At 45.9% G+C, this 24,734-nt stretch overlaps 1 protein-coding gene across 3 annotated transcripts; it reads left to right on the forward strand.

Annotated features, from left to right (window-relative positions):
- The first annotated feature begins 143 nt into the window (after nucleotides 1-143).
- dnph1 (2'-deoxynucleoside 5'-phosphate N-hydrolase 1) lies at nucleotides 144-19,487 on the forward strand. Of its 3 annotated transcripts, XR_013497731.1 has the most exons (6): nucleotides 203-849; nucleotides 5,782-5,853; nucleotides 6,980-7,090; nucleotides 11,540-11,658; nucleotides 14,534-14,669; nucleotides 16,634-19,487. XR_013497731.1 is itself a non-coding variant. In XM_078212150.1 (5 exons), exons 1-5 carry the CDS (start codon nucleotides 708-710, stop codon nucleotides 16,737-16,739), a joined length of 567 nt encoding a protein of 188 aa, XP_078068276.1. In that variant the 5' UTR covers nucleotides 182-707; the 3' UTR covers nucleotides 16,740-19,487. The 3 variants fall into 3 exon arrangements, 2 of the variants coding, with proteins under 2 accessions (XP_078068277.1, XP_078068276.1); XM_078212150.1 differs by lacking the exon at nucleotides 11,540-11,658 and having other exon boundaries at nucleotides 182-849; XM_078212151.1 differs by lacking the exons at nucleotides 14,534-14,669; nucleotides 16,634-19,487 and having other exon boundaries at nucleotides 144-849; nucleotides 11,540-11,784.
- Nucleotides 19,488-24,734: the final 5,247 nt, after the last annotated feature.

Consider the following 24,734-nt stretch of genomic DNA (forward strand, 5'->3'; position numbering starts at 1 on the left):
TATTTTCAAATGCTGCCGCCATGTTTGATCCTGGCACCGGGTTCAACTCCGCAATTTAAATATTTACTTTCATTCAGTCAGAGATGATGATTTAGTGAAGGGAACACTAGATGTGATCATCTAAGTAATTTCTGAGACTGAACAGAAGGTCAGTGTGTCATCACCGAGCCCGCCATCTTTCATAAAGGCAGGATCGAGAACTAGCGCGGAGGACAGGAAAAAGCGGGAGAGACACAGAGCAAGAGTCACTCAGACACGGAGTGAGAGACAGACAGACACACACAGAGTGAGAGACACACACACATATATACACACACAGAGTGAGAGACACACACACAGAGTGAGAGACAGACAGACACAGAGTGAGAGACACACACACATATATACACACAGAGTGAGAGACACACACACAGAGTGAGAGACAGACAGACACACAGAGTGAGAGACACACATATATACACACACAGAGTGAGAGTCACTCAGACACAGAGTGAGAGACAGACAGACACACAGAGTGAGAGACGCACACATATATACACAGAGTGAGAGACAGACAGACACACAGAGTGAGAGACACACACACATATACACACACACACACAGAGTGAGAGTCACTCAGACACACAGAGTGAGAGACAGACAGACACAGAGTGAGAGACACACACACTGAGACAGAAAGAGACACAGAGATTGAGACAGACACAGGGATGAGTCTGGGCATTTATTTCTGTGGCAGTATCAGAGGGGGCAGGCAGGATGTGGAAATTTACTCCCGGATCATCAAGCATTTGAAGAAATTTGGAACAGTTTTTACAGAGCACATCGGCAACCCGACTTTAAATGTGAAAGGTAATTCAAAATGTTCACCCCTGTGCTTTAAGACACATTTAAAATGACTTACAAAAGAAGTAAATGTGTTGTGAGAAAAAACATTTTCCCACAGCGAGTGATTAGGGTCTGGAATGCCCTGTCTGGAAGTATGGGGGAGGCAACTTCAATCGAGACATTCAAGAGGGCATTAGATGATTATTTGAACAGAAATTTTGTTCAGTAGTATGGGGAAAAGGCAGAAGAATGGTAGAGTTGTCATGCTTGTTTGGAGAGCTGATGCAGGCACGATGGGCTGAACGTCCCTACATTCTCCTTCTCTTGCCCCCCCCCCCCCCCCCCCGCGCGCGCGCGCCTCCGTGAATATCAACATTCACCTCTTTCCTCCCCCCCCCCCCCCCCAACATGGGCGCACGGTGGTACAGTAGTTAGCACTTGTGCCTTACAGTGCCTGTGCAGAGCCTGCACGTTCTCCCCATGTCTGTGTGGATTTCCTCCGGGTGCTCCGGTTTCCTCCCTTATTCTAAAGATGTGCTGGTTAGGTTCGCTGGCCATGCTAAATTCTCCCTCAGTGTACCCGAACAAATGCCAGAGTGTGACGACCAGGGGATTTTCACAGTAACTTCATTGCACTGTTAATGTAAGCCTACATGTGACACTAATAGATAAACTTTAAAACATCCTCCTCTGCCCCGTGACCTCCTTTCTGCTGGGTACTTAGAATCATAGAAACCCTACAGTGTAGAAAGAGGCCATTTGGCCCATCGAGTCTGCACCGATCACAATCCCACCCAGGCACTATCCGCATATCCCTACATATTTTACCCGCTAATCCCTCTAACCTACGCATCTCAGGACTCTAAGGGGCGATTTTTAGCATGGCCAATCAACCTAACTCGCACGTCTTTGGACTGTGGGAGGAAACCGGAGGAAACCCACGCAGACACGAGGAGAATGTGCAAACTCCACACAGACAGTGACCCAAGCCGGGAATCGAACCCAGGTCCCTGGAGCTGTGAAGCAGCAGTGCTAACCACTGTGCTACCGTGCCACTTCGTTCAAACTGAACTCTAACTTTTTCTGTTTTTCAGTCTGAGCCTCTGGTTGCTAAGCAACAGCTTAGTCTTTTTTTAAAGCCTGTAATTGCTTTTACAGTGTAAACTTTTCATTGCAATGCAGGCAAAGTTTAAAGTGAAACTAAAAGCTATAGCCATGCAGGCACCTTTTGTTTAACATGAAGCTAAACTAAAGTTCTAACCCTTAGCTCTCAAGTACAGAAATACAAATTAAACTTAAAACTATACCTTTTCTCACAGTACAAATATAAATTATTTAAACTGTTTCTATTTCTTACAGCTCTCACATCACCCCCCCCCCCCAACAACATCTGATTCTCTGTGTCGTCCTCTGCTCTTTTCCCCCTCATGCCATCCGTTCTCTTGTCTTCACCCCTCTTCCCATCCTCTGTTCACCCTTCCCACCCCCTCCGAGTGAAACCTGACTATGGCAAGAGTGTTGTGTTACATAAGAACATAAGAAATAGGAGCAGGAGTAGGCCATCTAGCCCCTCAAGCCTGCTCCACCATTCAATAAGATCATGGCTGATCTGATAGTGGGTTCAGTTCCACTTACCCGCCCGCTCCCCATAACCCTTAATTCCCTTAATGGTTAAAAATCTATCTGTGACTTAAACACATTTAACGAGGTAGCCTCTACTGCTTCATTGGGCAGAGTATTCCAAAGATTCACTACCCTCTGGGAGAAGAAGTTCCTCCTCAACTCTGTTCTAAATTGACTCCCCCATATTTTGAGGCTATGCCCCCTAGTTCTTGTTTCCATTGTAAGTGGAAATAACCTCGCTGCTTCTACCCTGTCTAGCCCCTTCATTGTCTTATATGTCTCTATAAGATCTCCCCTCAACCGTCTAAACTCCAGTGAGTACAGGCCCAATCTACTCAATCTCTCCTCATAAGCTAACCCCCTCATCTCCGGAATGAACCTGGTGAACCTTCTCTGTACCCCCTCCAAAGCTAATATATCCTTTCTTAAATAAGGGGACCAAAATTGTACACAGTACTCTAGGTGCGGCCTCACCAGTACCCTGTACAATTGCAGCAAGACCTCCCTGCTTTTATACTCCATCCCCTTCGCAATAAAGGCCAACATTCCATTTGCCTTCTTGATCACCTGCTGCACCTGCAGACTGAGTTTTTGTGATTCATGCACAAGGACCCCCAGGTCCCTCTGCACAGTCGCATGTTGTAATTTTTCACCATTTAAATAGTAGTCCATTTTACTATTATTCCTTCCAAAGTGGATAACCTCACACTTACCAACATTATACTCCATCTGCCAGATCCTTGCCCACTCACTTAGCCTATCCAAATCTCTGCAGACTCTGTGTCCTCCACGCAATTTGCTTTCCCACTCATTTTTGTATCATCCGCAAACTTTGTTACCCTACACTCGGTCCCCTCCTCCAGATCGTCTATGCATATGGTAAATAGTTGAGGCCCCAGTACCAATCCCTGCGGCACGCCACTAGTCACTGATTGCCAACCAGAAAAGCACCCATTTATTCCAACTCTCTGCTTTCTGTTAGATAGCCAATCCTCAATCCACGCTAACACTTTACCCCCAACTCCATGTACCTTTATCTTATGCAGCAACCTTTTGTGAGGCGCCTTATCGAATGCCTTCTGGAAATCTAAATACACCACATCCACCGGTTCCCCTCTGTCAACCGCACTCGTTATATAGAACATAGAAAGCCACAGCACAAACAGGCCCTTCGGCCCACAAGTTGCGCCGATCACATCCCCACCTCTAGGCCTATCTATAGCCCTCAATCCCATTAAATCCCATGTACTCATCCAGAAGTCTCTTAAAAGACCCCAACGAGTTTGCCTCCACCACCACCGACGTCAGCCGATTCCACTCACCCACCGCCCTCTGAGTGAAAAACTTACCCCTGACATCTCCTCTGTACCTACCCCCCAGCACCTTAAACCTGTGTCCTCTCGTAGCAACCATTTCAGCCCTTGGAAATGGCCTCTGAGAGTCTACCCTATCCAGACCTCTCAACATCTTGTAAACCTCTATCAGGTCACCTCTCATCCTTCGTCTCTCCAGGGAGAAGAGACCAAGCTCCCTCAACCTATCCTCATAAGGCATGCCCCCCAATCCAGGCAACATCCTTGTAAATCTCCTCTGCACCCTTTCAATGGCTTCAACATCTTTCCTGTAATGAGGTGACCAGAACTGCGCGCAGTACTCCAAGTGGGGTCTAACCAGGGTCCTATAAAGCTGCAGCATTATCTCCCGACTCCTAAACTCAATCCCTCGATTAATGAAGGCTAGTACGCCGTACGCCTTCTTGACCGCATCCTCCACCTGCGAGGCCGATTTAAGAGTCCTATGGACCCGGACCCCAAGGTCCTTCTGATCCTCTACACTGCTAAGAATGGTACCCTTCATATTATACTGCTGCTTCATCCCATTGGATCTGCCAAAATGGATCACCACACACTTATCCGGGTTGAAGTCCATCTGCCACTTCTCCGCCCAGTCTTGCATTCTATCTATGTCTCGCTGCAACTTCTGACATCCCTCCAAACTATCCACAACACCACCTACCTTGGTGTCGTCAGCAAACTTACCAACCCATCCCTCCACTTCCTCATCCAGGTCATTTATGAAAATGACAAACAGCAAGGGTCCCAGAACAGATCCCTGGGGCACTCCACTGGTCACTGACCTCCATGCAGAGAAAGACCCCTCCACAGCCACTCTCTGCCTTCTGCAGGCAAGCCAGTTCTGGATCCACAAGGCAACAGCCCCTTGGATCCCATGCCCTCTCACTTTCTCAAGAAGTCTTGCATAAATTAGTCAAACATGACTTTCCCTTCATGAATCCATGGTGCGTCAGCTTGATTGAACCATTCTTTTCCAGATGCCCTGCTATTTCTTCCTTAATGATAGATTCCAGCATTTTCCCAACTACGGATGTTAAGCTAACCGGCCTGTTAGGGTGTTAGGGACCAGATCAGAAACTGCAAGGTATATTTTAAAGTTGGCCTAAACCCCAGCTATTTTTGATTTTGGTATTAGTGTGAGCATATGTTGTTTTGCTCCATGTGTAATTCTATTGACTCACTAGGAAGCATTTATTAAAACAACAAACGATAACAAAAGAATTAGTCCAACTTTTACCAATTGAAATACTTAAATGTGGCAAGTTATAATTCTTAATGCTAGCCTATCTCTATTAGTTCCAATTTAAGAATTATTCCCCACAGGTGTAAACTCCTGTTCAAAATCAGTTAGCAACACACATGGCTTGCGTGAGTTGCTAGTCTTCTAGCCTTTTAACACCTCCGGACAGAGATACCGAGAGACACCTGTCTTCTGACCCTCAGATAGCAGCCTCCAGAAAAAGACCTGTCTGCACACAGCAGAACTCCAGAGAGAGAGAGCTGCTACACCTTTTCAAAATCAAACAGCAACTGCTTGCTTGTCTCTCTGCAAACCTAGCTCTGTCCATTCACGATTTTCTCATCTCGTCAAGCAGCCTAATTAAATCCTACTCTGAAAGCCCAAGGGACAATCCTAAAAATAATAAAACTGCGTTAACTTAGATTAAAACAAACATCCCAATAATTAAGAGCAATTAATTTTCTGCATGTTCAGCATGTGTGCTATCGGTTGCAGACAGTTGTCACCGTAATCAGAAGTGTAAAGCAGTCCCCTCATAAAAGGCATGACCCAAATACATCTCTTAAAGGCACAGTATCATCACAGTTGCCAACTGCAGCCCAACTCTCAGTAGTTGGGGAGGACATTTGAAATGAAGCCAGGGTTGTGATTTGATTTGACTCTCAGACTGATACAAATCTGTTTATTTGTTTTAGTTGATTTGAAGATCGTGTTCATTCTCTATCTGGTAAATTTCAGGTGAGGATGAAGTGAAGGGTGGAGATAAATATATCCATGATCGGGATTTGAAGTGGCTGGAGGAGGCTGATGGTGAGTTTAGTTTGTACATATAAGAATGTCGCATGCTTATTTTCTCGCAAAGGGTCTAATCTGGAATTCTCTTCCCCAGAGCACAGTGCAGGCTGGGTCATTGAAATTATTTATATCTGAAATATATATATAGAGTCCCTACAGTGCAGAAGGAGGCCATTTGGCCCATCAGGTCTCCTCTGATCTCTGACAGAGTTTTTCACACAGGCCCACCCCCTGCCCTATCCTTGTAACCTCATGTATTTACCCCGCTAATCCCTCTAATCTGCACAGAATTGGGACACTTAAGGGGAAATTTACCATGGCCCATCCACCCAACTTTGGACTGTAGGAGGAAGCTGGAGCACCCAGAGGAAACCCACGCAGACAAGGGGAGAACATGTAAACTCCCCACAGACAGTCACCCAAGGTTGGAATTGAACCGGGTCCCTGGTGCTCTGAGGCAGCAGTGCTAACCACTGTGCCACCATACCACCCAAAGCAGAGTTAGACATTGGCTGGAAGTGATATTCCACTATTCATTTTGATCATGACTGATCATCAAATTCAATATCCTGATCCCACTTTCCTCCACTATTCCTTCATCTATATCATCAGCTTTATACAGGGGGACGCAATGGCCGAGTGATATTATCATTAGACTATTAATCCAGAAACTCAGCTAATGTTCTGGGGATCTGGGTTGGAATCCTGCCACGGCAGATGGTGGAATTTAAATTCAATAAAAATTATCTGGAATTAAGAATCTACTGATGACCATTGAAACCATTATCCATAGTTGGAAAAACCCATCTGATTCACTAATGTCCTTTAGAGAAAGAAATCTACCATCTTTACCTGGTCTGGCCTACATGGGACTCTGGATCCACAGCAATGTGGTTGACTCTTAGCTGCCCTTGGGCAACTAGGAATGGGTAATAAATGCTGGCCAGCTAGTAACGCCCATGTCTCACGAATGAATAAAAGAAAAATCCCTGGAGAATGAGAACACCGTCAGTTGTGGAAATTTTATTCTGCATGTTCTAGTGCACACTGAGGGATTGTTATTAATTAAATTCTGTGTACTGGTCTTAATTTAGGCAGATTACTGGGTTCTTCTATAATAAAATGTCTTTCTTCTCGGCAGTAATAGTGGCAGAGGTCACCCAACCTTCCTTAGGTGTAGGTTACGAAATTGGAAGGGCTATGCACATGAACAAGAAGATTTTGTGTCTGTTCAGAACATCCTCAAATCACTGTGAGTATTTATAACGAGTTAAAAAATCTTCAAACGGGTACAAAGGCCTTCATTTCAATTTCAACATGGAGACAAATGTCAGCTCTGTTTAAAATGATCAGTGGGCTCACTGAGCCAGAATTTGACCTGTTTAACAACCTTACCTGCAGCAACTCTCTCACAAAAATTACACTGCATATAATTATAATAATATAAAAGTAGCTCATGCACTCAAACTACCCAGCATTAAAGATTTCAGCCTTTTCATTTGATCATGGAACATTGGCAAGGCCGGCATTTATTGCTGAGCCAAAAAATGTGTTTGAGAAGGTGGTGGTGATTCAGTGACTTAAACCACTGCCATTCCATTATTAGGCACTGTTACCATTTAAAGGAGACATGCAAATAACCAACAGAGCAAAAATAACCAAGCACCACAAGATTTCACTATATTTAACAAAAATATATATGTATAGAAATTAAACATTAAATGGATCAGTAAATCAACACAATAGGCGGGATTTTACAGTCTCGCTCGGGCGATACTGGAAATTCCCGCCTGACGTCAACGTAGATTTCCGTTGTCAGACCCTTGCCCGCTCCGATTCCATGTGGACGAGATGGTAGAGTTCCGGCCAATAGCTTAGAAAGACTGGTGCTATAAACTCAGTTCCATTTTTCACTCGCACATTCTTTATCTTGTAAAGTGGTGAAGGTACACATGAGAACACGGGACAGTCAGTTCTGGCACATGTGACACAGCGAAGAGAACATGGGACAGTCAGTTCTGGGGCCTTAAGAGAAATCTTTGTATCCTCACTGGCTACAGGGGAGGTCATGATGTGGAGATGCCGGCGTTGGACTGGGGTAAGCACAGTAAGAAGTCTCACAACACCAGGTTAAAGTCCAACAGGTTTATTTGGTAGCAAATGTATTTATTTGCTACCAAATAAACCTGTTGGACTTTAACCTGGTGTTGTGAGACTTCTTACTGTACAGGGGAGGTCCCAGAGGATTGGAGAATAGCCAATGTTGTTCCTTTGTTTCAGAAGGGTAGCAAGAATAATCCAGGTAATTACAGACCGGTGAGTCTTACATCAGTAGTAGGGAAATTATTGGAGAGGATTCTTCGAGACAGGATTTACTCTCACTTGGAAATAAGTGGACGTATTAGCAAGAGGCAACATAGTTTTGTGAAGGGGAGGTTGTGCCTCACTAACTTGATCGAGTTTTTCGAGGAAGCGAGAAAGGTGATTAATGAGGGTAGGGCAGTGGATGTTGTCTACATGGATTTCAGTGAGGCCTTTGACAAAATCCCTCATGGCAGACTGGTGCAGAAGGTGAAATCTCTTGGGATCAGAGGTGAGCTGGCAAGGTGGATACAGAACTGGCTCGATCATAGAAAGAAGTTTAACAACACCAGGTTAAAGTCCAATGGGTTTATTTGGTAGCAAATGCCACTAGCTTTCAGAGCGCTGTCCCTTCGTCAGGTGGAGTGGAGAAATGCTCAAAAACAAAAAAAAGCTCCGAAAGCTAGTGGCATTTGCTACCAAATAAACGTGTTGGACTTTAACCTGGTGTTGTTAAACTTCTTACTGTGTTTACCCCAGTCCAACGCCGGCATCTCCACATCGATCATAGAAGACAGAGGGTAGCAGTGGAAGGTGCGTTTCCGAATGGAGGGCTGTGACAAGTGGTGTTCCTCAGGGATCAGTGCTGGGATCTTTGCTGTTTGTAATATATATAAATGATTTGGAGGAAAATGTAACTGGTTTGATTTAGTAGGTTTGTGGACGACACAAAGGTTGGTGGATTTGCAGATAGCAATGAGGACCATCAGAGGTGAAGGGGGGGGAGGTTTAACACAGATATCAGAAGGACATATTTTACACAGAGGGTGGTGGGGGCCTGGAATGCGCTGCCAGGCAAGGTGGTGGAGGCGGACACACTGGAAACGTTTAAGACTTATCTAGATAGCCATATGAACGGAGTGGGAATGGAGGGATACAAAAGAATGGTCTAGTTTGGACCAGGGAGCGGCACGGGCTTGGAGGGCCGAAGGGCCTGTTCCTGTGCTGTATTGTTCTTTGTTCTAGAGGATACAGCAGGATATAGATCAGTTGGAGACTTGGGCGGAGAGATGGCAGATGGAATTTAATCCGGACAAATGTGAGGTAATGTATTTTGGAAGGTCTAATACAGATAGGAAATATACAGTAAATGGAAGAACCCTTAAGAGCATTGATACGCAGAGGGATCTGGGTGTACAGGTACACAGGTCACTGAAAGTGGCAACACAGGTGGAGAAGGTAGTCAAGAAGGCAAACGGCATGCTTGCCTTCATCGGCCAGGGTATTGAGTTTAAAAATTGGCAAGTCATGTTGCAGCTTTATAGAACCTTAGTTGGGCCGCACTTGGAATATAGTGTTCAATTCTGGTCGCCACACTACCAGAAGGATGTGGAGGCTTTGGAGAGGGTACAGAAAGGATTTACCAGGATGTTGCCTGGTTTGGAGGGCATTAGCTATGAGGAGAGGTTGGAGAAACTTGGTTTGTTCTCACTGGAAAAATGGAGATTGAGGGGCTGCCTAATAGAAGTCTACAAGATTATGAGAGGCATGGACAGAGTGGATAGTCGGAAGCTTTTTCCCAGGGTGGAAGAGTCAATCACTTGGGGGCATAGGTTTAAGGTGCGAGGGGCAAGGCTTAAAGGAGATGTACGAGGCAGATTTTTTACACAGAGGGTGGTGGGTGCCTGGAACTCGCTGATGGGGGAGGTAGTGGAAGCAGATACGATAGTGAGTTTTAAGGGGTGTCTTGACAAGTACATGAATGAGATGGGAATAGAGGGAAATGGTCCCCGGAAGGGTAGGGAGTTTTACTTAAGTCGGGCAGCATGGTCGGTGCAGGCTTGGAGGGCCGAAGGGCCTGTTCCTGTGCTGTAATTTTCTTTGTTCTAAGTGTGACACGGCAGAGAGAACACGGAACAGTTCCTTGATTGCTCTGGAAGTGGTGGATGAGCAGACATCCATTGCCTTCAGATTCACATGGCAGTCTTCCTCAGTACTAACACTGCTTTCAAATTGGCAGTGAGACATGTGAACAGTGACTGTCATTTTTCTTCATTGCTTGTGCCTCCTCCTTTGAAATGAAAGTTCTCCATGTTTTGGCTTTTGGGTGTTTCTGTTTTGACGCTTGTTGGATTCACATCAATCAAAATCAATGTTAGTCTGATTTGCTTCAGTGTCCCAGAAAGAGACATGCTTAAGGTTGATAGAACAAACATATTATCCATAAATATCAAACAAAAAGCAGAGTCTCTTTGTGAATGGAGTGATGTGTGTGTGCTCGGAGTACAGCTTTGGGCCCTTTGTGTCCTGTGTCTGTATTTGAGGCCTTCAGCTGGATTCTGTGCTCTTCCTACTCCTTTTACATTATGTTGAAGAGAATGCCATTGCCCATCTTGTGCACCATTCCAGAGTAATATCGGAAACACCCAAATACTGAGTGAATGTCAGAAAAGGTAGCTGCATCTGATTCCGTCAGCCCTATGCATGACAGCGGCGTTGTCGTATTATTGCTGGACTCGTAATCCCAAGATCCAGGGTAATGTTCTGGGGACCTTGGTTTAAATCCCACCACAACAGATGGTGAAATTCGAATTCAAAAATAAGTCCGGAATTAACAGTCTAATGATGACCATGAAACCATTGTCAATTGTTGTAAAAACCCATCTGGTTCACTAATGTCCTTAGAGAAGGAAATCTGCCATCCTTACCCAATCTGGCCTACATGTGACTCCAAACCCACAGCATAGACCTCTGGGCCCAGCCAGTGATGCCCTCATCCCATGAACGAATATATAAAAAAATCACCTGTCCTAAGATGGCAGTTCGGTTATTTGATATTGGTCTCTGGATTGTTTTCCTGGACAGATTCGTAACCACAGTGGCTTCATTAAAAGCACAAACACGCGGCACAGATGAAACACATGCACTAAAGTAGCATTCAGATTAATCCAGATAGTAATAAGGGATGTCTTATCAATATTTGGTGATGCTTCTACAATGGCCTAACAGGTTTAAACAGCAAGTTGCTGAATTATGCAAGTCAAAAATGTCCCAGAAGCTTTATTATCATCTGAGTGTGGTTACTTCATTGACTTTTACCATCCATAACAAATTGGCTAAAGTTTCTGCCCAGGTCACAACCAGTTGCCTGTCTTGTGGGTACAAGTGTGAGGTTGGCTGAGATGCCCTTTGAGAGGCACAAGCTTTTGACTGGTGGATTAAGGTTACAAAGTACTGGGGGGACCAATGTGACGAACAGTAATTAATTGATATGTCATTACCTTCAGGCAGTTAGTAACATTGGTGTAATCACTATAACACCAGCAAACACTGAGGACATGTAATTCCAGTCGTATGTTTAAAAACTGTTACTGAAATTCAAATCATTTGTTTCTCGAAGTTCTCTCTGCAATGATCCGAGGGGCAGAAAATGGAACAAATCTCCAAGTGAAGGATTACCGGGAACAGGAACTGGAAACTATTCTGCAACAATATTTTGAGGAGCGGCTGCAGGCATAAGTAATGTCAACACCCAAAAATTCCTTCCTCAAAATTGGAATTCTAATTGTGCATTGATAATGTCAACTATTGGTGCCTTGTACTCTAGACAGAAATAAAACTCTGAGCCTTTCAAAATAAATGATGAGATGTCTGAAGGACTTTATTTGTTCATGGGACAAGCATATCACTGGCTGGCCAGCATTTATTGCCCATCCCTAATTGCCCTTGAGAAGGTGATGGTGAGCTGCCTTCTTGAACCGCTGCAGTTCATATGGTGCAGGTACACCCACAGTGCTTTTCGGGAGTTCCAGGATTTTTACCCAGGTGACAGTAAAACAGCAGCAATGTAGTTCCAAGTCAAGATGGTGTGTGACTCGGAGGAAAATTTGTAGGTGATGGTGTTCCCATGCTGCCCTTGTCGCAGGTTTGGAGAGTGCTGTCGAAACAGCCTTGACAAGCTGCTGCAGTGTATCTTGTGTAGTCTCCAGCTTTTTAAGCACAAGATTACTTTTAGAATCTAAATGCAGCATGAGATCTACTCTTAAAACTTTCACTTTACTAAAACCCCCCCAAAACATACTTATGCATAACACTCACTTATTCTTAGTGTGACACCTGTGCTTGCTGAGTGTGCTGTGAAGTCTGGGTGTAGTTTGAGATGGCCACTCTTATACAGTCCATCAGATAGGTATCTGAGAGACAAGTGTGATACTTGGACTTGATGATGTTCATCTGGGAAAAAGCCACCTCGCAGAGGTGTGTAGAACCAAAGGAGGCCTTCACCTTGAGTGCACACAATATCAGAACAGGATACTTCTCTTTATTTACAAACCCCCAAAAGTCTTTGTCCCTTGACCTAGCTTTCAGCTCTGTTATTTTGCATGCTGATTATTTCCATGTCAAGTCCACTGCTTTGTTCCAACACCTGCTGAAAGTTTTGCTGTCGTTTCTCCAACATCCACTTGAAGAAAAGGATTTCATATGTAATGATTTGTTCCATCTTGTCTAACTCCTGTTGAATTCGCTTTCCAACTTGTTCAGCTGGTCACAGAATTTGTTTGGATGGAACCCTTTCTGTTTGACCTGCTGTTGCATTTTTTCCAGATATGGGACGTGCTCACTAATTTTGTTCTTTAACTGGGAGGATCACAGACCCAGTTTCAACTTGAATGCATTCACTGCATGGTCCAAGACCGCAAGAAACTACAAAGGCTTGTGAACGAAGCCCAGTCCATCATACAAACCAGCCTCCTATCCATTTACACTGTCTACACTTCCCACTGTCTCAGAAAAGCAGCCAGCATAAATCAAAGACCCTATCCACCCCGGACATACTCTCTTCCACCTTCTTCTGTTGGGAAAAAGATACAAAAGTCTGAGGTCACGTACCAAGTGACTCGAGAATAGCTTCTTCCTTACTGCCATCAGACTTCTGAATGGACCTACCTCATATTAAGTTGATCTAGCTCTATATGCTAGCTATGATTGTAACACTACATTCTGCACTCTCTCCTTCTCTATGAACGGTATGCTTTGTATAGCATGCAATAAACAATACTTTTCACTGTATACTAATACATGTGACAATAATAAATCAAGTTTCTGTGCCTCCCCTGCAGTTTGCGATTCAGTTTTACACTTATACCCATAATGGTAAGTCTAGCAACCACGCATTATCTGACAGCTCGCTGTACACCTCATTTCTTGATTTAAGGAAGGTGACAATTTGAGGGAGCAGTTTTAAAAATTTCTGGAGGACTTTCCTTGACTTAACCACCTCATACTGTTTTGTGCTGTAGTTTTTCTATGTTTCTAGATCTGCATGAAAGATTAGCTGGTGGCATTGAGCTCAGAATAACGATTTGAACAAGAGATGCTGTAGAACTCCGGCAATCTAGAGTTGACGATCTAGACAAGAACTGTCAATACAGGAGAAAAGTCAATAACCTTGCTGGCTAGTGTTTGTTGGTAGATAACGATAGTAATTGACAAAGGAGGGGAATTCAGGATCATTTCTGCAAAGTGAAACAAAGCCTGCATTGACACCCAACAGTGAAGGTGTACCATCAGTTGTGATTGAAAATGTCTTCGTTGTATTATATGATATTCCAGTTGAGTGGTGGAAAAGGGTTAGATTCTCTTTTGTTGAAGATGACCATTGCCTTGCACTTATGGAAAATAATAGTTGCTTTTCATCAGCAAAAGCGTGACTTTTCCAGGTCCTGCTGCATTTAGACAGGCTGCTTCAGTATCTGAGGAGTTGTGAATATTGCTGAACATTGTGCAATCAGTGTGATATTGTACGAGCTAAGTAGTAGCATGATGGGAAAAGTGGCTAACTGTTTGGTATGGTACAAAAAGGACTGAACAAGCAATTGCTAAAATACCTGACCCTCGCCCGATCTAGTAAGGCCAACAAAGGCTAACTCCACATATCTTAAGGCATGAATAAAACCAGAGAAGGCCAAATGCCTGACGTCAGTCTGTCTTGATAAGGCTGACTCCACCTACCCTGGAACTACATACGCAAAACAAGATAAGGTCAGAGATGACGGAGTCACAGAACCTTTTTGTTCTTTCAAAGGATAAGATAATGATATTATTGATGAGACAAAGAGGTCTCGAAGGTCACCGGGTTATGCCACACTTAATGATGTTGCTACTGTTTGTATTACTAATCGAATTCCTGAATATGCTCTGGTCACGAAAACTGATAATGATTATGTATAAATACTGAACTGATTCTTTGTGTAATCGGGGACTTGTGGAAGAATCAGCAGTTGAACCAACTGCTCTCTGACCCCAAGTTTCAGTCAGATACTGCATGCAGTTATTCGTAAATAAATGCTTGTTATATTGACGAAATGAATGTTGTAGAGTCTATCTTTCACAGTCAAGAAACAGGAAAAGTTTCCACTACAATATTTGGCACTGCTGGAGCAGAAACCAATATCCTGGGTGAATTCCGTGAGGGACCGAAGAAGTGATGGAGCCACGGCCCGGAGGGCAGAGACGGACACCGGCACAAGGTAAGATTCACCTTGGTCTCTCTCTCTCTCGGATCAGTGCTACGCCCCCTCGCCCCTAACGGAGGACACTGACAGGTGACGGTATTCGAACCTGATTGTGACTGTGAGTAGAGTATTTAGGGTCAGGGACCCGATTGTCGTTAGCCTAAGGTCAGGGACCCCTTGATCTCATGTTGGACCCGGGTCAGGGTTATATAGGCTTAGTTTGGGTCAGGGACCCTGTGGTTTTTTTGGTACCAAAATTTCTTTTTGAGACGTTTTGTTTTCCAGGGGCACAGTATACTGTCATTATGGGACAAGGTTTAGACAAAACAGCCGGCAATTCTCCCCTGTTTTTTATGTGTTCCACAACACCTTCTCAAGAACGTAACTTACGTCGTTTGTCTGCAGCTTTGAACAGTAAATTGGGTAACGATATTTGGCCACTAGGCGGCACATGGAACCTAGAAAATTGCACTGCCGCGGAAAAAGCTATTTGGACCAAAAATGCAGGTTCCAAATGGAAAAAATTAATTTCTGAATGGAAAAAAGAGTCGGCTCAGGTGCCATGAACATTCATTATTAATGAGCTGGAGGGATAATGCACGTAGAAGAGGGATTGATGTATGTGTAGATGGGAAATCAAAGGATTGGGAAACTTTGAAATTGGAATGTGAACTTTGGGAAAGGAAACACGATGAGACGAAAAGGCAGTGTGAGGACAGGAAGCCACCGGGTAATAGACAAGTTTGGCTTGCCCATCAGATTAAACATCAGGAGGATCCTCCCAGTTGCTCTGGCATGCCGATGCTTCCCTTTTCTAATGATACAGAAGAAGAGGAGGAGTTAAACCCCCGACCATCCCTTTATTCGCCGCTCCCCGTTGCTCCACAGTTAGCGTCCCCATCCCAACCTCCCCCTTATGGTCCCACTGCCGCTGATCCCCGGCTGCTGATGGAGCTATTTCATCACGCACCCGGTCACGAACACAGGCAGCCTCTAATTTAATCCTTCACCAGCCAGTACAAGTGTATACCTTGCACTCTATTGTGGCTCTCCTGACATCTCAGCAGACCCAGCATCTGAGTCAAGCCCGCTTGAGCCTCTATGAGGTGTCACTGCTGCAGAACCCCTACCTGTCATTCCACTACTGTTCTACTTTGAATCCTGCTGTCTTCCTCGAGCAGCCCCCCGATGACCTTGCTGATCCACCGCATGATTGTTTACTTAGGAATCACTTCCTTACCGCGCCCCGTCCGGATTTGACGGACCGCCCTATTGAAAATCCAGATCTCACTTTTTATGTTGATGGCAGTTCCTCCATTTCTCTAACTGGTATCCCACGGTCAGGATATGCTGTTGTCACGGACACTGAGGTTCGGGAGGCAGCGGCCTTCCAGACCCCTGTCTCTACACAAAAAGCTGAGTTATTCGAGTTACCAGAACTTGTGTTCTGGCCACGGATAAAAGCGCCAATGTGTACACTGACTCTAGGTATGCCTTTGGCGCGACCCACGATTTTGGCTGCCTCTGGCAACAACGAGGTTTTCTCACCTCTGCAGGGACTCCCATTCAGAATGCCCTTTGGGTTAAGAATCTCCTCGATGCTGTTCAGCTTCCTCATCAATTGGCTATTATTAAATGTGCTGCGCACACGAAGCGGGACACTCCTGTGCAATTAGGGAATGCCCGTGCTGATTCAGCTGCTAAGGAGGCAGCTGTATCGGCCTCTGTGATTGCTCCCACTGGGGGTAATCAGGCTCTAAATCGGGGACCTGCATTAGGGACGAAGGGCATGCCAGAGATAACTGAGGTTCAACATTTACAGAGGGACGCCTCTGATTCTGAGCGCACGCTATGGAAGTCAATGGGGTGTTCGCATTCCTTGACACGGGACCTCTGGCTTACCCCAGTTGGTCAAGTGTGTATTCCAGATTCTTTATTGCCACTCCTTATTGACTATTTGCATTCTTGTACCCATCTAGGCAAGGAGGGAATGGTACAGCTACTTCTAAAGACTTGGTGGCACCCAGATTTGAATACAGCAGAGCAAACGCGGCTGGATCGATGCCTCATTTGCATGAAAAATAATAAGGGTAAAGGCATTAAATGCCCTCCTCCCACTCCCTCGCCAGATGATCCTTTTGCCTGTTTACAGCTTGATTTTATTGAATTACCAAAAATACAATGCTATAAATATTGTCTAGTAATAATTGATGTGTTTAGTAAATGGATTGAAGCCTTTCCGACCACAAATTGTACTGCACATACGGTGGTGAAGTTATTGTTGACAGAAGTTATTCCCCGTTTTGGGGTACCCAAAATGGTGAGTTCAGATAATGGACCACAGTTTGTGGCTCGGATCAACACTGAATTATGCGAAGCACTCGTAATTAAACAACAACTGCACTGTGCGTATCACCCGCAAGCAGCAGGAATTGTGGAAAGAGCCAGTGGGACTTTAAAAGAAAAATTATCTAAATTGACTGAAGAAACTGGATTAAATTGGCTAAAGGTATTGCCCTTGGCACTGTTCCACGTGCGGGTGACTCCCCATTCGCGGACCGGACTGTCAGCTGCAGAGATAGTCTACGGTCGGCCAATGAGGACTCCCTGGGATGCCCATGAAAAACCCCTGGAGGGAGTAGACCTCCATGTGATGGGGGAACAGATGCAGAATTATATGAAGCAATTAACACTTTCTCTGAAGTTTCTCCACTCACAGGTGAAACAAGTACATCTCCCAGTAACGGCAGGGACGGACATTCCTCGATACCCCATTGTCAAACCTGGTGACTTCATATTGGTGAAGAACTGGGAGAGACAGAAGCTGGGACAGCGTTGGATCAGGCCCTTTCAAGTGCTAATGACAACACCGACTTCCGTCAAGCTTGAAGGACGTTCAAGTTGGGTGCACCTGTCCGATTGTAAGAAGATTATATCCAACCCAGATACGAATACAAGATGAAGATCTTCATCATATTTTTCGGACTTTCTGGACTATTTGGCCTTAATGGCCACTCGGTAGTGAAAAAACGCACTACCGAGTGGCCATGCCAATACCTATTTATATATGTCACATTCAATTTTTCAGCATAAATATATAAGTAAATGCTGGGTTTGTACCCACATCCCCGTCCCTTCAAAAGAAGGAATACCTCTCTAATCCCTCCCATTCCATTTAGCAGAGACTGTGGAATGAATTTTACGTCAAAACCAAACAGGGTTCGGGGGAGACATGAGAGACTGGAAATCGGCTGGCTATGAAATGATTAGGTTTTCGGCTTGGTACTAGCCTGCTTATAATTATGCTTTGCTTCCACCCTTCCTTACCGTCCCCTCGAGTGATGTATGAGGTTCCCTATGTTTTAGTAAATCAGGAAAAGGAAAGAGGGTGGGGCAAAGTAAATGTAACCTTGCAACTGAATGGCAGGGACCAGTAGCAGGCCTATCTGATAAGGATATGTTTATCCTAGATTTTTCCAGGGTATGGAACCTCACCTCTAATAGCTCTTGCGCACATACCACCCCTGTACCCTGGATGACATTGGCTGATGATTTTACGGCCTATAATGGAACATATTTCACATGTGGCACTAAAGCCTACTCGTGGCTTCCTACCCATTGGATTGGATCCTGTTAGCTGGGATATGTCGCCCGCTACATGCACTACCTACCCTCCCTTCAGCATCACCCCTTGCGAGTCAGAAGGGCCATTAGCGGAACCGAATGGTTCTTTATGATAACCTTTCCACCATATGGAAGAGCCAAGGCTGCAAGCGAACTGATTCTTATGGCCTCGGCATTGGAACAACTGGCAAACATAACAGCGGCAGAAGCCAAGGCGACTGGACAGGCACTGGCCGAGGTCTCGGCTGAGCTGGTGGCTGTCCGGACCGTGGCATTACAAAATCGAATGGCTTTGGACTATCTGTTAGCCTCGCAGGGAGGAACGTGGGCCATTATAGGTCAGGAATGCTGTACTTATATCCCAGATGCCTCTGAAAATATCACTAACTTGGCGGACCACATTAAGAGGCAGGCTGATCAGTTTCAAGAGGTTGGCCGTGAATTTCATGATTATAACCCACCGGGTTGGTTAGGATGGTTGGGTCACGGATTATTTGATTGGATCTTTAAGGCTTTCATTTTGCTACTATTACTGTTACTTGGGATAGGATTGCTTGGTTGCTTATGTAAATGCATTATTAATCGAGTTATGGATATACCTATTTAGTTAGTTGTCATGATATGACAAAAGGAGGGAATGTGATATTGTACGAGCTAAGTAGTGGCATGATGGGAAAAGTGGCTAACTGTTTGGTATGGTACAAAAAGGACTGAACAAGCAATTGCTAAAATACCTGACCCTCGCCCGATCTAGTAAGGCCAACAAAGGCTAACTCCACATATCTTAAGGCATGAATAAAACCAGAGAAGGCCAAATGCCTGACGTCAGTCTGTCTTGATAAGGCTGACTCCGCCTACCCTGGAACTACATACGCAAAACAAGATAAGGTCAGAGATGACGGAGTCACAGAACCTTTTTGTTCTTTCAAAGGATAAGATAATGATATTATTGATGAGACAAAGAGGTCTCGAAGGTCACCGGGTTATGCCACACTTAATGATGTTGCTACTGTTTGTATTACTAATCGAATTCCTGAATATGCTCTGGTCACGAAAACTGATAATGATTATGTATAAATACTGAACTGATTCTTTGTGTAATCGGGGACTTGTGGAAGAATCAGCAGTTGAACCAACTGCTCTCTGACCCCAAGTTTCAGTCATATACTGCATGCAGTTATTCGTAAATAAATGCTTGTTATATTGACGAAACAAATTTTGTAGAGTCTATCTTTCACAGTCAAGAAGCAGGAAAAGTTTCCACTATAACATTAGTGACGATTGTCACTTCTAATGGAAGGAAGGACATTGATGAAGCAGCTGAAGATTGCGTGGAGGAACAGTGAATTGTCCTTAAACTGAGATGATTGGCCTTGCACAATGACAGCCATCTTACTCTGTGCTAGGTATGACTCCAACCAGGGGAACTTTCCAATTGACTTCAGTTTTGCCCGGATTCCTCGATGCAACTGTCAAATGGTGCCTTGATGTCTCTGGAGTTCTGCTCTTTTGTCCATGTTTGGACCAAGGTTTATGAAAGGCAAATCATGCTTAACAAATCTACTGGATTTTGAGGATAGAACAATTGGAATGGATGGCAGCACCAGTAGATGTGATATATTTGGAAGGCAAATTATCTGTTGGCCTTAATTGCAAGAGGGTTTGAGTTCAGAAGTCGGGATGTCTTACTGCAGTTATACAGCATGCTGGTGAGACCACACCCTGGAATACTTACTGCGTGCAGTTTTGGTCTCCCTACATAAGGAAGCTGGTACCGGGTTCGCAAGACTGTCCTGTGAGGAGAGATTGGTTGGACTAGGATTGTGTTCACTAGAGTTCAGAAGGATGAGAGGATATCTGATTGAAACGTATAAAATTCTAACAGGGCTGGACAGACTGGATATAGGGAGGATGTTTTCCCTTGTTAGGGAATCTAGAACCAGGGACACGTCTCAGAATATGGGGTAAACCATTTAGAACAGATGAGGAAAGATTTCTTTACTCAAAGGGCAGTGAATCAGTGGAATTCTCTACCACAGAAGGCTGTGGAGGCCAAGTCACAATGTATTCAAGAAATAGATAATATTTTAGACTTAATGGCACCAAGGGGTATGGGGAGAAGTGGGAATGTAGTATTGAGATAGAGGATCAGCCACGATCATATTGAATGGTGGAACAGGCTTTGAAGGGCCAAATGGCCTATTCCTGCTCCCAGTTTCTATGTAATGAGGTCAGGATCTAAGTGGTCCTGGTAGGACCCAAACTGAATGTCAGTGAGCAGGTTATTGCTGAGGATGTGGCACATGATTGCACTGTCGATGACCCCATCCATCAACTAAACTGTTCATGGAAAATAAACTGATTGGCGGCAATTGGCCGGGTTGGATTTGTGCTGCTATTTTGTTCTCAGGACAAATGTAGAAAAGTTTCCACAATGTTGGGAAGGTGCAAGTGTTGTAGCTTAGCCAAGCTGTTTCAGTAAGGCATGGCTTGATCTGGAGCACAAATCTTCGGTCTGATTACTGGAAAGTTATCAGGACCCATTATCTTTGCAGTATCCAGTGTCTTTAGTTAATAGCATGTGGAGTGAATTCAGTTGCCTGAAGACTGGCGCTGGTGATGCTGAGGGGCGGAGGTGGATCTGGTTACAAACGCTTCAGCTTTTTCTTTTGCACTGATCTGCTGGGCTGTGCTACCATTGAGGATGAGGATATTTGTGGAGCCTCCTCCTCCTGTTAACTGTTTAATTGCCCACTGCCATGCATGACTGGATGTGACAGGACTGTGGAGCGTGGATCTGATCCATTGGTTGTGGGATTGCTTAGCTCTATCACATGTTGCTTTGGCTATTTGGCATCTAGCTAAGTCCTGTGTTGTAGCTTCACCAGGTTTACATCTCATTTAGATATGCTTGCTGCTGCTCCAGATATGGTCTCCTCCCTCCCCCTCAGAGTGCTCTGCTGCTGCTCAGTGACCCTGCTACCAGGGAGACAACATACCATCATCCTGTATTCCTGTGTCTGACTGCAGAGTTCCTGCATTTGGGAAACCTGCATCACCAGACTGGTCCTCACGCATTATCTGGTGGTCACCAGGTGAACAAGGAGCAGGAGTTGGCTCATCGGCTCTCTGCACTGCAAAAATGATGATTCATCTAATTGTAACCTCTACCCCACATTCCCGCCACCCTAATAACCTTTCACCCCCTACCCCACATTCCTGCCGACCCTAATAACCTTTCACCCCCTACCCCACATTCCCGCCACACTAATAACCTTTCACCCCCTACCCCACATTCCTGCCGACCCTAATAACCTTTCACCCCCTACCCCACATTCCTGCCGACCCTAATAACCTTTCACCCCCTACCCCACATTCCTGCCTACCCTAATAACCTTTCACCCCCTACCCCACATTCCTGCTGACCCTAATAACCTTTCACCCCCTACCCCACATTCCTGCCGACCCTAATAACCTTTCACCCTCTACCCCACATTCCTGCCGATCCTAATAACCTTTCACCCCCGACCCCACATTCCTGCCTACCCTGACAAAGACAATGACAAAATAGATAGAAGTTTGAGATTTAAGCCACTTGCTAAACAAAGCCACAAGCTTTGAACAAGAAGAACATTGCCACCACCTTTCCTTGTATGGTAAAGTGGCGTTGCTGCTGGACCCTGTATAAAAAGCTCTGGGGACCGAGGTTTGAATCCCACCATGGCAGGTGGTGAAATATTTAATTTAATATCTGGAATTAAACGTCTTAATGCTCATGACCATAAAACCATTGTTGATTGTTGTAACAAAACTATCTGGTTCACAAATGTCCTTTAGGGAAGGAAATCTGCCGTCCTTACCTGGTGATTCCACGTGATTTTTAATTACCCTGGCCAAGCCAGCAACCCCCAAATCCCATGAACGAATAGAAAGATAAAACAATTTACAATTTCAACCGTACACTTTTAACATTCAAGGTTAATATTAAATACTTGAGATTTAACCATCAAACTGTGGTTGTACACCCCACATTACACAATGACATGCAACCAAAACAGATTCCATGGATTTCTCCAACAATCCGCCCAGATATTAGTCACACTGAGTCAACCAATCTCACCGAAACTCCATCTCCCTTATGAGGGTTTCTGGTCTTCACCTTCTGGTCCAACACACAGCATTTCAGTCTCAGCCTCTGAGATTCTGTTCTTTTGGATTCTTGCGTGCCCTCGAAAACAGATTCAGACACAATTTCAGCCCTTTGGTTGTGCCAAACAGAACACAACTGCTGCAAAGGATTATCTTTGCCCCAACACCAATCATTGGCTGCCTTCCTGATTCCTCAGGGCGCTTAGTGAGGCCTCAGATTTGGATAACGTCAGCAATAGCACCCTCACAGGCATTTAAATCTCACATCAAGATCCATTCTGCTGGATTCCTCAGTATACATCCAAATTCAGATCCTTGGCTGCACCAAGCAGAACATGACTGCTCCAAAGGGATACCCTTGCCCCAACAGTTTAGGGCAGCAAGGTGGCACAGTGGTTAGCACTGCTGCCTCACAGCTCCAGGGACCTGGCTTCGATTCCCGGTTTGGGTCAGTGTGTGGAGTTTGCACGTTCTCCCCATCTCTGCATGGGTTTCCTCCGGGTGCTCTGGTTACCTCCCACAATCCGAAAGATGTGCAGGTTAGGTTGATTGGCAATGCTAGATTGACCCTTAGTGTCTCAGGATGTTTAGGTCAGAGGGGTTAGTGGGGTAAATGTGGGGATAGGGCCTGCGGTGGGATTGTTGTCGGTGCAGATTTGATAGGCTGAATGGCCTCCTTCTGCACTGTAGGGTTTCTATGACTCCTCTGTATTCAAACTCTATTCCCTGCATTTGCAACCCTGTTTCATTCTCATTTCTTTGTTCCTTACCTTTGACTTCCTTTTGCAGCCTTTCCCCGTTTCCCCCCCTTGCTGCCTCTGGCACTCTTCATCCTGGGTTTTAACAATTCTTATTCATCTCCCAGATGCAGGCTTGCAAGGCCTGTCCTGGACCTGAAGAATGTAAAGATACTGAGCTGTGCATGTGCAGCCCACTCCCTACCTGTACATGCACAGAAAGTGCCAGGTAGCTCTTAGAGTTCCTGACCGATGCGCTCGGCAAGGTTAACTGGGTTTCATAACAGAAAGAAGATTGGCGGTGGGTGTGAGGGAGAGGGTGTGGGTGTGAGGGAGAGGGTGTGAGGGAGAGGGTGTGGGTGTGAGGGAGAGGGTGTGGGTGTGAGGGAGAGGCGGTGGGTGTGAGGGAGAGGCGGTGGGTGTGAGGGAGAGGCGGTGGGTGTGAGGGAGAGGTGGTGGGTGTGAGGGAGAGGCGGTGGGTATGAGGGAGAGGGGGTGGGTATGAGGGAAAGGGGGTGGGTGTGAGGGAGAGGGTGTGAGGGAGAGGGTGTGGGTGTGAGGGAGAGGGTGTGGGTGTGAGGGAGAGGGTGTGGGTGTGAGGGAGAGGCGGTGGGTGTGAGGGAGAAGCGGTGGGTGTGAGGGAGAGGGGATGGGTATGAGGGAGAGGGGGTGGGTGTGAGGAAGAACGGGTGGATGGGGGCTGTGGTGAGGGAGAAGGGGTGGGTGGAGGGCAGTGGGTGGTGAGGGAGGATGGTCTATGGGGGGAGTGAGTGAGGGGTGGTGAGAAGGGTGGGTGAGGGAGAAGGGGTGGGTGGGTGAGGGAGAAGGGGTGGGTGGGTGGGGGGTGATAAGGGGAAGGGGTGGGTGGGGGGGGTGATAAGGGGGAAGGGGTGGGTGGGGGTGATGAGGGAGAAGGGGTGGGTGGGTGGGGGGTGATGAGGGAGAAGGGGTGGGTGGGGGGTGATGAGGGAGAAGGGGTGGGTGGTGAGGGAGAAGGGGTGGGTGGGGGGGTGATGAGGGGGAAGGGGTGGGTGGATGATGAGGGAGAAGGGGTGGGCGGGTGATGAGGGGGAAGGGGTGGGCGGGTGATGAGGGGGAAGGGGTGGGCGGGTGCTGAGGGAGAAGGGGTGGGTGGGTGATGAGGGAGAAAGGGTGGGTGGGTGATGAGGGGGAAGGGGTGGGTGGGGGGTGATGAGGGGGAAGGGGTGGGGGGGTGATGAGGGAGAAGGGGTGGGTGGGTGGGGGATGATGAGGGGGAAGGGGTGGGTGGGTGGGGGGTGATGAGGGGGAAGGGGTGGGTGGGTGGGGGGTGATGAGGGGGAAGGGGTGGGTGGGTGGGGGGTGATGAGGGGGAAGGGGTGGTGGTGATATTGCTGCATGTTGGACTCAGTGGTTTTGGAGATTCACTCAGACAGAGAATGGAGAAATGTTTTTAGGATTAAGGGGAGGAGGTGCTCGCTGTCTTGAGGCACATCCGAGTGGATAAATCCCCAGGACCAGACAGGGTATTCCCACGGACCTTGAGGGAAGCTAGTGTTGAACTTGCAGAGGCCCTGGCAGACATATTTAA

Source organism: Mustelus asterias, chromosome 5 (assembly GCF_964213995.1).
Source record: "Mustelus asterias chromosome 5, sMusAst1.hap1.1, whole genome shotgun sequence".
Taxonomy (NCBI): domain Eukaryota; kingdom Metazoa; phylum Chordata; class Chondrichthyes; order Carcharhiniformes; family Triakidae; genus Mustelus; species Mustelus asterias.

Bases quoted from the DNA above. Each gene is read 5' to 3' on its own strand.
- dnph1 (XM_078212150.1), top strand. From the start codon at position 708: ATGAGTCTGGGCATTTATTTCTGTGGCAGTATCAGAGGGGGCAGGCAG. The intron at 5,854-6,979 runs GTGAGTTTAGTT...TCTTCTCGGCAG, and splicing joins GTGGCTGGAGGAGGCTGATG to TAATAGTGGCAGAGGTCACC. The intron at 7,091-14,533 runs GTGAGTATTTAT...TATCTTTCACAG, and splicing joins CAGAACATCCTCAAATCACT to TCAAGAAACAGGAAAAGTTT.